Here is a 13,098-nt window from a genome sequence, read left to right on the forward strand (position 1 = left end):
AAAAAATAAAATCAGACTTGAATCTAATTTTTGAAAATAAAATATTTTTGTTCTTTTCCCTTCACTTTCCAGTCTTTGGATTTTAAATCTGCTAGACCACCTGCTGATAAGAGTTAATGGAAAGAAAATCCTCTAGGCCAAATGTTGCTCTGTAAATACTACTGATCGTGGGGGCCCTCCATGGTAATGAAAGAGGTCACCGTTAGGTATTGAAGGAGCCCATGCAGAAGAATTTACACTCCCATTTGCTGTGAAGTCTAGTATGGTGATGCCTCCTTTTGTGTTCACACAGTAGGAATTAGAGTTGGGTTTGAGGATCACCATTCTGTCTACCAGCAATTTTAGTCCTCTTCGCCAGAGAGAACACTAGATAGGAGGGAATTTCTTGGCATGTTACAGTATACAAAAGTAATTTGCTTCTAGTGTGAGTAGCCATGGTCTGAATGGATAATTGTGTTGTCTTTCAACGGGTTTTTCTCATATGTTTTATTCTAGGTAAACGTAGCTAGCTATCTACAAGTGCTCTGTTTGGCTGAAAATCTACGAACGGATTTAAAAGACTTTGCCACTTTGTTAACCACAAATAACTGTGACATCAGACAAAGTGTTCTTTATCTACAATTTTGGGTTAGGAGCGGAGGTGGATGCTTGAAAGAAAAAAGTTTAGCACTTCATGGTAAGTTGATCTAATTTTAAAGAACGGCCATAATATAACAAATTAAGATTCATTCTAAGATGAAGAATCTTTCACTTTTTATGAAACAGTTCTTAAAATACCATTGAATATGTGGCAGTTTTCTGACAGAAGTCTAGACAATCAACAATTTTACTTTAGGCTTTTTTCTCACAGTATATTTACAATAATTAAGGGACTGGAAGTTTTGACATCTGCATTTATTGCACCTGTTTATTGCCCTTCACAATTGTGTCTGAGATTAAGGCTTTTCATGGTTATTACCTCTTCTCATTCTTCTTATGAGCTACAAGAGTGGGCAGAGCAGAGAGCCAACCTAGTTCCTTCTCAGCATAGGGAGTTAGGCAGCCATGATTATAGGCACCTCGGACTGCAGTTAGACCAACACAGGAGTGCTGCTTGTGCTCTTGGAGATTAAACTGGAGGAGGAGGGAAGGGGAAAAAAGGAGAGGGGCGGGGGCTGGGGCTGGGAAGGTATGGATAAGATAACAGACTGGGAGAAAGGAAGAAGGGGGAAAAGGCAAAACCTGGCCCCAAAAGGAAGTGAGGATTTTCAGCGGAGAGGAAGAGTCTGGGTAGGTCTAAAGTGCGATTTAAAAAAATCCATGACTAGCCATGCCAGCAGGCTTGGGCTAAGGGGCTAGTTAACTGAAGTGTAGATGGTTTTTGGGCTTGGGCTGCACCCCGGGCTCTAGGATTCTGAGAGATCGGAGGGTCCCAGCCTGAATGTATACATGGCAATTAAACAGCCCCTTAGCCTGCGCTCAGCAGCTCAAGTCAGCTGGCTCAGGCCAGTTTTTGAGTGCCTAATCGCAGTGTACATATACCCTAAAGGGGGACAGAAGGAGCAAGAGGCAGAGATTGAGTTGATTGCTTACAATGGAGAGGTAGCAAAGGAGGAAGAAGGGGAAGGGAGAGATTTGGAAGAGTGAACAAACATGGGTAAGGGGACGTCAGTAATTGGAAAGTCAGTAATATTCAAAATTACAGTAAGAAGTCAAAATATAAATAGGATTTATTTTTTTAGCATGCAAAAGAATGACCTGAGACAACAAAGGGATAATTTAAGCACTGAATTTTCATGCACAACTTGTTTTACTTATAAAATAAACCTAATATCTTCTGTGTAGTAGGAGGAGAGGAGCCAGAAGGAACAGATCAGATAACTTGTACTGAAAACACTGGTTCCGAGCATGATCTTCCTCAAACTGAGATGGAGCTTCCAAAATGCGATACTGGCTTCATAGAGACTTTGCTTGGCCTTAAGAACATCTTTTTGCCTTCAGAAGATTTGTTTTCATTTCTTAAGGTATCTTCATGATTAGGTCTGGTTGCTAATATTTTTGAATTAATTTTATCTGAAACATATGTGGATTTGCTATAGCTCTTTATATGTTCTGATGATTTTCTGTAGCATTTATAGCAAACACAATGGCTAAACATTTTTGTAAGATAACAGTCTTCAAAAGGTCTGCTTCAGGGATTATGTAAAACCCAAATTGGGAAATCCTCAGTAACCCAATAATATACAATCCCTTGGCTGATTACTACTGAGGTGTATGTGAATAGGCAGCTTTGTGTAATAACATACTGTGGTTCATATTTCATTTATTAAAACAATTATGGTAATACATTGTTTTTACAGCATAAAATCACAACAACAGAAGAATGGAGTAAACTGATACAGCTGCTCACAGAATTCCAGATGAAGAAAGTCGATTTTATATATAGTAACCTTGAATTTATTCTGCCTTTACCAGTTCATGTTCTTCCAGGGCCAACACACAATTCTAATCCTTCATTTAAAAGGACTACAGCAAATTCTTCATATGACATACCTCTTGATAGTGATTACTCTGAAAAAGCTACCCCTGTCAAAAAGCCTAAAAGGATGAAGCACCAGAGAAAGATTGCTTTATTGGATGATAGTGATTTATTTGATACTGAATTGAACTACTCTGCTGAATTTATAACTTTGCCATCAGACATTCCTGAATCATGCTTGGAAGAAAACAAAGTTGGATTAAAATTTACGATGAACGAAAAAGAAAAACAATTCAACACTGAAATCCCGGAAAGGAAAAAAAGCTCTGCTCTTGCGTCTCATTGTCTAAATTCACTAACTGAATTTGTGGAGAACATGTCTTTCTTAGATTGCTGCCTAAACACTAATGTAATGAAACCAAAAGAGTTTTGTAAAAATGAAGGGTTTAATTGGACAAATGGCAAGATTAAAAATGGTCTTTCTGATGAGTTTAGTACAGAAAATATTGATTGGTGGAGTTCTCAAAGCTGTAGTGAACTAAAGGCAGTCGTAGAAGCACTCAGTTTTAATAAGTGCTCTACTAGTATTTCACAAAGCATGGAAGCCTCCTTGGACCCCTGTAAAACACTAGGAAGAGATCAAATTGAGGAAATTACTCTGCATATTTCAAAAGACAGAAATGATGTATACTTTGGTCAATCGGCTGATCTAAGGTAAGACTAAAACCTCACTAACATACATTGCAATGCAGTACAAATATCAGCTGGGGAGGGGAAGGATTCACCAGCCCTCATCCCACTAATATTTGTACTGTTTCTTGGATGTGGACTTGTGCATAAAAACAAATGGCCCAGTATGCCTATTGTTAATTTCTGTACACCTCAGAAAGGACAGTGGCAAGATATTTTTCATTTTTAAGAACTTTTTTTTCTAATACTAATCTATACTTAAGATTTTTTTTTTTTTTTAAGTCCTCCATTGTTTTGAATCAACTGGTTATAATCAGCTTGCTCATGAGTGTTAGCACTATTCTGGTCTGCTATAAAAATTGAGTATTTGCCTGGAAAAGACCACACATTTTAGAGAATTAAGTGGAATAGGCAAACTGATGCTGCCTGCAAGCCTAATCCTGCAAGCTCTTATGCATGTGCATAACTTTACTCATGTGAATAATGTCATTGTGAGTCCAAATTACATGCATATCTTTTGCAGGATTGGGGCCTGAGACCATTAAAACTAGATCAAATGTGGATATTTTTGTAGTATGTCTTCTAAAATCAAGAGAAGAAAAACTTTGAATATGTCATTAGAGCAAATTGTCTTTATTAATGTTAACAAGTATTAATATAAAGGTTTGATTTTAGTCTAAAACAGGGTAATCACCTATTATACCAACTTCTGTCACATATGGTAAAGAATACTTAACTACTTAACTAATTACTGTAAAAATAGATACATGGAGAAATAAATCTTCTAGCCATTCCAAATTGTTTTAAAACAAGTCACTCTGCCTGATTGAGCTCAAATGTAAAAATGTGTTGACATGTATTTAGATAGTATCAAAATGACACACAGGTCTAAAACGGGCACACGTTGTGACATGAAAAAATTAGTGAGAGAGAGGGGTGAAGCCTCTATTCTGGCTAGCCCCAACACAGGGCACTTTGCTGCCAAGAACAGGTGTAGGGGGTGGGTGCGGGGGTGTGTGTGTGTGTGTGTGTGTGTGTGTGTGTGTAACATAAATGAGGACCATGCCTAGAAAGACCTCCCTCAAAATTTCTTTTCACGGATGAACTTGGAGAATCTGCAGAGCAGAGAGCTTCTGTCTTGTGGTCCCTCCTCTGGCTGTGGCTTTTTTTTTTTTTTTTTTGGGGGGGGGGGGGGGGGGCGTCTACACACAGCCTACAAGTCAGATTTTGATCCTAAGATTCCTGGAGTCATAAAATGATTTAGTACTGTGTAATAGTCATAGTTTGAGGCATTTTTGGATAGTGACCAGACATGCCAAACCCGCAAAAAAAACCCACAGAAATTGGGCTTGTTTTTGGCTTAAGTGGCTTGTAGCTTGTCGCTTCTTTTTTTTTTTTTTTTTTATCAGCTCCCAGCAAGGGGGAGAGAGAGTCTGGGGTGCACAGCAGGCCCACCACAGTCCCAGACTGCACACTGGGGGGATCTAGTCACAGTGTTGGGGTTCTTAGGGATTGGCTTGTTTTGACCTTGTTTTGAAATGGGATTAGCTTGATTTTTTTGGCTTATTGTGAAAGCTGGGTGCCTATTCACTGCATGAAAGTTGGCAACTGTTATTTCTGTGGAGTTTTAAATCAGTGTTTTTGATCCTTATGGAGTTATACTGGTACTTTTGTGTGTTTGAACAAGAAATAATAAGGATTCATTCTCCTTCTTTTCAGCATTCACAGAAAAGCCCAGAAGAGGCTGGAAATCATCAAAACTGTATTTTCCACTAGAACTCCTTTAAGCCTGGTTAACAGGCAAGCTAGTATAACTGAATACCTGCCCACCCTCCGCAATATTTGTAGGTCAGAGAAACTTAAAGAACAAGGGAAGACTAAAAGAAGGTAGGTTTAGGTTTACCCTAATCTCTGTTGCATTTTAGCATGATAGTGTTTAGTAAACTTCAGAGACATTTATCAAGTAACTTCATCAAATGAATGCATGAACAGTTTGTCTCTTAAATGTGCTGCATTCAAAATCATTGCCTAATTTTTGAAAATGGACATTATCAATCCTCTTCTGTTCACTCTGATTTCTTTTGACAGGTTCCTGCATTATCTTGAAGGAATTCATCTTGAAATACCCAAAGAAACAGTTTACAGTCTGGCAGCTGACTTCCCTTAAAATATTTTATACGAGTAGTGTCTTGTACAGACTGGTCTATATGGTACTTTGATTTTACCATATCATTTAGTTTTTATTGTATATTCAAAGAGTGATTTGTATATTAAATCTTTGAGTATTTAAAAATGCAAACTGTATATTTCTGCTGTGATAGTATTGCATTCCACAATCCAAATGTGGGTTCTTTTGGTGCTTCTATCTACTCCAAGTGTGTTCAAAAGCATTTAGTCTATCTGTGCACCTTTCGGGACCACTTTATAATTCTTTCCTCTGATTGCTGCCCTAAAGGTGCACTTTCCATTAAGGAGAATTAATCCATGTATTGGATAGCAAGAGGTGCTTGAGTAATGAACCATTGCCACAAGTTCCACTTAAAGAAAGTGTTTTTCCATGAGAAGACTGCTTCATTGGCATGGGCAGTGATTTCAGCCTGGATCTTCAAAAGAGTTGCCAAATAATCTGCCTGATGCAAGACTTTTGTAAAAACTGTAAGCCTCTAACTAATCACAATAATATATTAGGAAAAATTGAGTAAAAAATGCTTAAAATGAAATAAATTTAAGTACTGTGCCTCATAATTTGCATATTTGTATACCTCAGTTTCATTTTATTCCATGCATTTTATTTACAGTTGCCAGGCCAGTATGTTTATCTTAAATGGGGAGAAAATGCTTACTATAGTCTGAGATGGGACCCAAACAGATTAGGCAAAATTTTGTAAATAACACTTCTGTATCTGTATTACTTCTGAATTATTTAGTAACATATAACTTCTGGTAATCTTGTATATTGTGTTCTATTTTTTTATATTGTATTTTATATTTGAAAGACTTCAGCCCAGTTACCTGAGGTTAAAATCTGTTTTATATCTGAAAGGAAATAAATTTGTGGGTGAGACCTTGGTACAACTCTTTATATTCTGGCAGTATGATAGGTAAGATTTAAAATGTAATCTAAACCCCCTGCCTTTTATCACCTGAAAGTATTTTTTTTTCTAAATGATACATTTATTTAAATACCCTCTTTTCACAGCCAATATCACGTTTGGACGGTTGCTCTAAAGACTGACATGTAAGGTTCAGTATAGGGACACAAAATTGCACATCAATTCATTAGACATTCCTATAACTTTTGAGGAGACCGGTTGTTTTAGCACCCTCTAGCTGCTTTTTCACCCTACATTTTCCTGGCTTCTTTCTATTATAGTTAATTTCTGAACATGTTTATGACAAAGTAAATTGTTATTTTAAGATGAGTGCAGGATTTCAAGCAACAGAATGCGGGTGTATATTTATTAAATGGTAGCTAAACAACTCTTAAGTTTTGTATCAAGGGTCTAAACGCACTAGATATTTTAAATATCAATTGATTCTGTACAGTTTTGTAAAGAATAAAATATGCCTACTGTTTGTAAATGTGTACTTATCTTCACAATATCTACTGTATACGGTTATTTATGTAGCTATAACCCATTTAAAGGTTTTAATACTACACAAATCCTAATCCTATTTCAGATTATTTATTTTTAGGTTTAGAAAGTATGCTTGTTTTTGGTAACACAAAAAAAGCCACAGATGTTCAAAGTTTTTCAGGTACTTCCTCTACCCAGATGTGGGGGTAGTGTCCCTGGGTCCTCCTTGTGGGGAGGAAAGGGGAACATGCATTCCACATGGCCTTGGCGTAATGTTTGGTGTTACAGTTCTGGGTGAGCTCTCAACCACTCCCTCATTTATTACTCCTGGGGGAATTCTGTGAATGCGCAGATTTCATGTCCAGTGCAGAATTTTTTTCCCCCACAAAAAAATATTCCACCCAAGAAGTGCTGCAGTTCTGCCTTTTGCCTCCCCTCTCCCCACACACACCGCTTATGCCTCTAATGCTACTGATGGTGCACATAATGCTCCTGGAAGAATTCTGCACAATGCAGAATTTTGCAAAAATTAACGTGCAAGAAGAATTTCCTTTCCCCCACAGAAATGGGCTGCAGTGCTGCTAACTGCCACTAGGGACCAGTGAACACGGCGGAGCCCAGCTTGCCCCCACAAGACACTGCTGGGGGAGGGAGAGAGAACTAGAGGGTTCCTGGCAGCTGCAGTTCCCAGCATGCCCTGAGGGAAGGAGAGGGCAGCATGTAGGCAACTCCATGCAAGCCTGGGATTGAGCATCAGCCTTTTTCTCCTGTATCTCTGGGAGGGAGGGGGACAGGCATCTGGGCAAGGGGGGCCGAGGAGGTGGTTTGGGTGTATTGGCTAGGGTGACCAGATAGCAAGTGTAAAAAATCGGGACAGGGTGGGGGGTAATAGGTGCCTATATAAGAAAAAGCCCCCAAACTCAGGACTGTCCCTATAAAATCAGGACATCTGGTCACCCTAGTGTGTGTGTGTGGGGGGGGGGAGGGTTGTGGGTGTCTTGCCCCCCAGCTGGGCTCTGCCCCTCTCCTAGAGAAACAGGAATTGGGGTGTCCTAGAGGTTTCTTTAACTCTCTACTACTGGAGGAATTTTTGTGTGTCTGTATTGTTAGATGTACTCGCTGACAGGTAGTTTGAAATAAATTACCAAAATAATTTAAAGTGGGGGTGATTAGTGTTATTTTGACAAAATTTGCAGAATTTTAAAATTGTGTGTAAAATATTTAATTTTTTGGTGCAGAATGCCCCCAGGAATAACAAAAAGCTGAGATGCACTACCCAGTGGCTGATCAGTGTGGACCTCTGGCCTGATAGGGCATGTTACTCCTCAGCTACTCCAGCCCTTCCCTTGGAACATGTCAAGTCCAAAGTGTTCGCCACCAGTCCCAGAGTGTCTAGCAAGAGGGAGAAGGATCAGTACTTGGAGAGACAAGTGGAGTCAAGGGTGGATTTGTTTAAGATGGGAGAGACTAAAACATGTTTGTATGAGGGGAGAGTCAGAGGATGGGAGTTGGCACAAGGGAGATCGGGATGGGATCACTGGGGCAAGTGGAAAGACTAGGAGGAATGTAGACTGATACTGTTGGAGATGTGACCAGAGGGGTGGGGAAGGTCACTTCTTATTTTACAATCACTCTGGAAGACACATCACATTTGACTGTAAACAAGAGTTTGTCTACACATGGAATGGTTCTGGATTTATTCCTGAATAAATTTCTATACACAAAATTAATCAGGAACAACTGTGTGTGTAGAAAAGCATAAGAATCAGCATCTGTTCACTTGGAGGATGAGCTGCTGCAGTTGAGGTTACAGCCTCATGTGATATACAAGTCCTCCAAAGATACTTTTAATACAGAAAAATCAGTTTGAGATTGCCTTGATAGATAGCAGTGAACAGCACACACAAACTTGGTTTCTGTTCATCAGCACATCATTTAATGTGTCAGTAAATATCTGATACTTGATCAAAACATTAGGTGTAAGTTTATTGTGGTTCTACTCATAACAGCAAAAGGTTTAAGTAGTGTTGTTTAATATAAGTTCATAGAAGGCTAGAGCCTGTAGTAATGAATCACACATCTCCTCATGTCGGTTTTCTGTGACTGAAGAAAATAGGTTTCTGTAATGTACCACCTTGTTCCGGGAAAAGGACAACCGGGGCTGTTCTTGGATAATTGACTGTAAGAGAAACTGCTTCACCAGGTCCATTCCACTAGACCGAGAGTCTCCTACCATCAATCCAAAGTGTTTTCCTACAGTGCTTCGGGCCATACTTAGTACCTTGTGCTGGCCACCTTGCGTAAATGTCTTTTGTAATAGGGCATACAGCATAGCTTCCACAGTGCGAAGATGTAATGTTATAGGAAAGAGATTTGTATTTTGAGCAGGCAGTCCATTTTTTTCCAGAATATAAAGATCAGCTTCAGGAATCTTAGAAACTACTGAAGAAATCTAGAAGGGGGAAATAAATAAGCATGATTCATTTAAACCAGAAATCAAAGCAACAGATTTCATAGTTACTATCTCTCAAAGATGAAGGTGGTTTTTATAAGAAACACAACTGTCTGGTCAAAAGTGGAATGTAGTCTTCATGAGAACTTTACCCACTTTGTGGAAATTTCAATGAAAAAAGTATCCAAATTGCACATTTTTGACAAACTCTGCTTCTGTATTACTTTGAAGATCACTTGTTTCAGCCCAAATTTAAAGAAACTGCAATTATGGTGAAAATGGGAGAAAGTTAACCAGTCCTCTAGCACACACAAATTGTACTAAGAAGGTGTCAGAGATTATAAAGACTGTGGTAAAGTGGCCGTTACAAGCAGCTCAGCCTTAGAATTTGTAAGTACTTGTAGACATACCCTTAACTGCAATTAAAAACCCATGGCTGTCTCATGCCAGATGACTTGGGCATAGGGGGTTCGGGATGCAGAGCTATTTAATTGCCCACGCTCTAGGACCCTGTGTGGTGGGAGGGTCCTAGAGCTGGGGCTGCACCATGAGTCAGAAAATCTACATCACAATTAAACAGCCCCACAGCCTGAGCCCAAGTCACGGATGTCTACCTGCAGTGTAGAGGGAGGGAGTGGGTGCATCTTTCTTGCAGACTCTTGTACTTGCAGAGATCCAAAAAACAGTGTTGGAAAGAAGCCAGCCTTCCCATTTCCATCTGCAACTCAAGTCCTGCATCCTGCACTCATTGACTATAGGATACATTTTAAGGGCTCCTAACCTGCTAGATTCTTTATCAAAGGTTGATTGCATAGTTACAGTTCTACTTTACAAATGTTATAAGGGTCTGTTTTCAACTCTGAAGGATTTCTAATGAGATCAAACTTGCAAAATAAATACAGCTTAAAAGAATTGCTAAAAAGAAGGCCCTGCCTTGGAAAATTGTCAATTTTTACATACTGTATTATGACAGCCCTAAGAATAAGCAATTTAAGATTAACAGAGATACAAGGGAAGGAGTTGACGCTTATTAAAGTCTCAAGCATGCGCTACTTACTTCTTCCAGATATACTGCTGGAATATAGGTTCCTTTCATGAATCTACCACACTTTTCTTGTTGCCAGTCATGAACTACTAGATTTCGATCAACATGAGCCCATGCAATTTTACGGGTGCCAAAAACAACAGACACAATGCTATTTACAGTCTGAAAAGGAGAAAAAAATAATTATGCATTTTTAAGATGTAAATCACTAAGTACTAAATATTATTTGATGTCTTGGGGAAAATACCATTTCTTACAATAAATGTATTATATCTACTCATTGATGAATTATTATTAAAATTGATTTATGGGAATAACAGAAGTTTACTCTGAAAATAAGTAGTTTCTTGATAAAAATCAAATTTAAAATGTTGTATACCTTCAACCTCTCTCTCTCTATTTCAGGTTTAATAAACCTCATTGAAGGCCTGGTGTCTTGTATTTTTCTCTCTCTTCTATCTCCTTTCTCAGATGGATTGAGGATAAAATTACACACCTTAATAACAGTTTTATATTGAAAGAGAGGGACGTTCAATAAACTCTGCAAGTTCTGAAATGGTCCATATTTTTCCCTATGCTCAATTACACCGACAGACTTTCTTCCTTGCAATAGTTTAATGGCGGAAAGCTCTCTCTCAGATGCCGTGTTGAGCACTTGCAGGATGGCAGATTGTTGTTCAGAGGAGTACAAATTAGAGAGTGCATCGTTTGGTGTCTTGAAGGTTTGATTCATCGTTGGGGAATTGACACAGTTGTGTTGTACAGCAGATTTTGATTTTTTCTGACACCAAGAATGGTGCAGGGGCTGAAGCTGACATGAACCCAAAGGGACATGAAAGAAATACCTTCCTGAAGAAAAAATGAGTTAAAACAGTGTATTCATTAACTTATTGAACACATACATCCATACCTCATTGTGAGGCGCCCACCTCACAAATTTACTTCTGTGCCATACAAAGAAAAAGTGTTGGCCAGCTTTTTAATTCCCTTTAATTAAAATTGGCATCAGAAATCTAACATTTCAAACAGGTTATAGAAAAATTCAGAGTTAGAAAAAAGGGCCACCCATCATTTTAAACTTCTGCTATTTGTGTTGGTGGGTTTTTTTTGAAATTTATTGCCACCCATTAAGTGTTCTATGACCCTACTTAAATCTAGCCCTGGTAAGTAATGACCCAAACCCATTGGATAGATGTTCAATGACCTGTGAAATTAGTGGATTGCTTCAGTCTCTTTCTTAGGGGGTAAGAATCACTTTCACAAAAGCTACCACTGTCACATTCACAACTGCTACTAGCTGTTCCCCAGATGCTAGCTGCAGCAGGAGCGAAGGAGCATGGAGACTGAATTACCCTCTCAGCCATAAAGGTTGCTAATCTCAACCAAGGTTGGCTTGAGGCCCATTGGAGAAGAAGTGGGGTTTGTACTGCCACTGCCTATTGCAGGCAAATGGACCACTTTAGTCCACAGGGCTGTCAAGGTAAATTCATCAAGGTATAGTGAATAAGGGCAGTGTCATCCATGGGCCTCGGAGGGCAAATCCCCCACCAGTCAGAGAGGCCTCCTCTACACTATGAGGCTGTCCATAAGGCATTGGAGAGGGGCGGGGGGGGGGGGGGCTTAACTCTGCGTGTTTGTTTTAGTGTTGGACAGGTACGTGGGTGAACCTTGAAAGATCACCCGAAAGCGTTGTTTGCAGTGTAGTTGTAGCCTGAGAGTCCCAGGCTATTAGAGGGGCATGGTGCAGGAGGCAATATCTGTTACTGGACCAACTTCTGTGGGTGAAAGAGAGGAGCTTCCAGCTACAAGAAAGAAGAGCTCTCTGGGGCTGGCGAGCGTGTCTCTTCCATCAATCTTGTCACATCCCAAAATGTGCTCAGAGCTTTCTGATCAGCCCCTAGGAAGGAGTCCAACAGGACTAGTGTGTCAGGCCAGCGCTGGACGCAGGGCAACCAAGGGCACAGATAAGGGCCAGGCAACTCCCAAGCAGCAGGTTTCTGCTGCTGCCTATCACCTATAACCAGGTACCCCCTGCTCAGCACAAAGGGGGAGACACTTCTTCCCAGGAAGACCCTCTGAGGAAACCTTCCCTCCCCCCCGACAGACAGACAGACAGACAGACTCACTCCCCGGAATCCCTCCCTCCCCCCCACCCCCAGACAGACAGACCGCCCGCCCTGGAATCGCTCCCTCTCCCCTCAGACAGACAGACCAGACCGACCCGCCCTGGAATCCCTCCCCCCCCCCTCAGACAGACCGACCCCCCCGGAATCCCTCCCCCAGACAGACCGACCGACCCCCCCGGAACCCCCCCATCTCTACCTCTCCGGAGGAGGCTCGGGAGCCAGGCACTGAAACTCATCCTGCCCACCCCGCCGGGCCGCGCTCCCGCTCCCGCTCCCGCTCCCCCTCCCCCGGTGCGTCAGGGCAAAAGAGGCCCCGGGCCCCACGGCTGGTAAGAAACGTTCCGGCCTCAGCCTGGCCCGGGCAGTAGAGAGATTGGGCCTGGCTCCCCACAGTGGCCTTCCCCTGTACTGCCAGCAAAGGGGGGGAATAGCGCAAGAGAGCGGGGCGGGCCAATGCCACAACTGCCCTAGCCCCAGGGTGAGAGGCACAATGCCAGAGCTCCCAACCCCCCTAGGGTCTGATCTGTGTGACCCACAGCCCACAGAGCTCCCAACCCCCCTAGGGTCTGATCTGTGTGACCCACAGCCCACAGAGCTCCCAACCCCCCTAGGGTCTGATCTGTGTGACCCACAGCCCACAGAGTTCCCAACCCCCCTAGGGTCTGATCTGTGTGACCCACAGCCCACAGAGCTCCCAACCCCCTTAGGGTCTGATCTGTGTGACCCACAGCCCACAGAGCTCCCAACCC

At 41.3% G+C, this 13,098-nt stretch overlaps 2 protein-coding genes across 4 annotated transcripts in view; one reads left to right on the forward strand and one right to left on the reverse strand.

Moving 5' to 3' along the window:
• The window catches only part of ATAD5 (ATPase family AAA domain containing 5), a 28,089-nt gene extending 21,359 nt beyond the window's left edge, over nt 1-6,730 (forward strand). For 2 of the 3 annotated variants that reach the window (XM_034790004.1, XM_034790006.1), the window contains exons 19-23: nt 496-676; nt 1,825-2,003; nt 2,340-3,172; nt 4,868-5,035; nt 5,237-6,730. In XM_034790004.1, coding sequence (XP_034645895.1) covers nt 496-676; nt 1,825-2,003; nt 2,340-3,172; nt 4,868-5,035; nt 5,237-5,315 — 1,440 coding nt within the window. In that variant the 3' untranslated portion in view covers nt 5,316-6,730. The remainder of the gene's footprint in view (nt 1-495; nt 677-1,824; nt 2,004-2,339; nt 3,173-4,867; nt 5,036-5,236) is intronic. The other variant, XM_034790005.1, reaches the window with a different exon arrangement.
• A 1,909-nt stretch (nt 6,731-8,639) lies between these two features.
• TEFM (transcription elongation factor, mitochondrial) lies at nt 8,640-12,643 on the reverse strand. The gene is made up of 4 exons (XM_034790466.1): nt 12,546-12,643; nt 10,603-11,072; nt 10,236-10,385; nt 8,640-9,178 (listed from the first exon to the last, which is right to left on the reverse strand). Exons 1-4 carry the CDS (start codon nt 12,583-12,585, stop codon nt 8,744-8,746), a joined length of 1,095 nt encoding a protein of 364 aa, XP_034646357.1. The 5' UTR covers nt 12,586-12,643; the 3' UTR covers nt 8,640-8,743.
• Nucleotides 12,644-13,098: the final 455 nt, after the last annotated feature.

This window comes from Trachemys scripta, chromosome 14 (assembly GCF_013100865.1).
Source record: "Trachemys scripta elegans isolate TJP31775 chromosome 14, CAS_Tse_1.0, whole genome shotgun sequence".
Classification (NCBI taxonomy): domain Eukaryota; kingdom Metazoa; phylum Chordata; order Testudines; family Emydidae; genus Trachemys; species Trachemys scripta.

Bases quoted from the DNA above. Each gene is read 5' to 3' on its own strand.
- TEFM (XM_034790466.1), bottom strand. From the start codon at position 12,585: ATGAGTTTCAGTGCCTGGCTCCCGAGCCTCCTCCGGAGAG. The intron at 10,386-10,602 runs GTATACAACATT...TCTCCTTTTCAG, and splicing joins TAGAGAGAGAGAGGTTGAAG to ACTGTAAATAGCATTGTGTC. The intron at 9,179-10,235 runs GTAAGTAGCGCA...TCCCCCTTCTAG, and splicing joins CAGCAGTATATCTGGAAGAA to ATTTCTTCAGTAGTTTCTAA.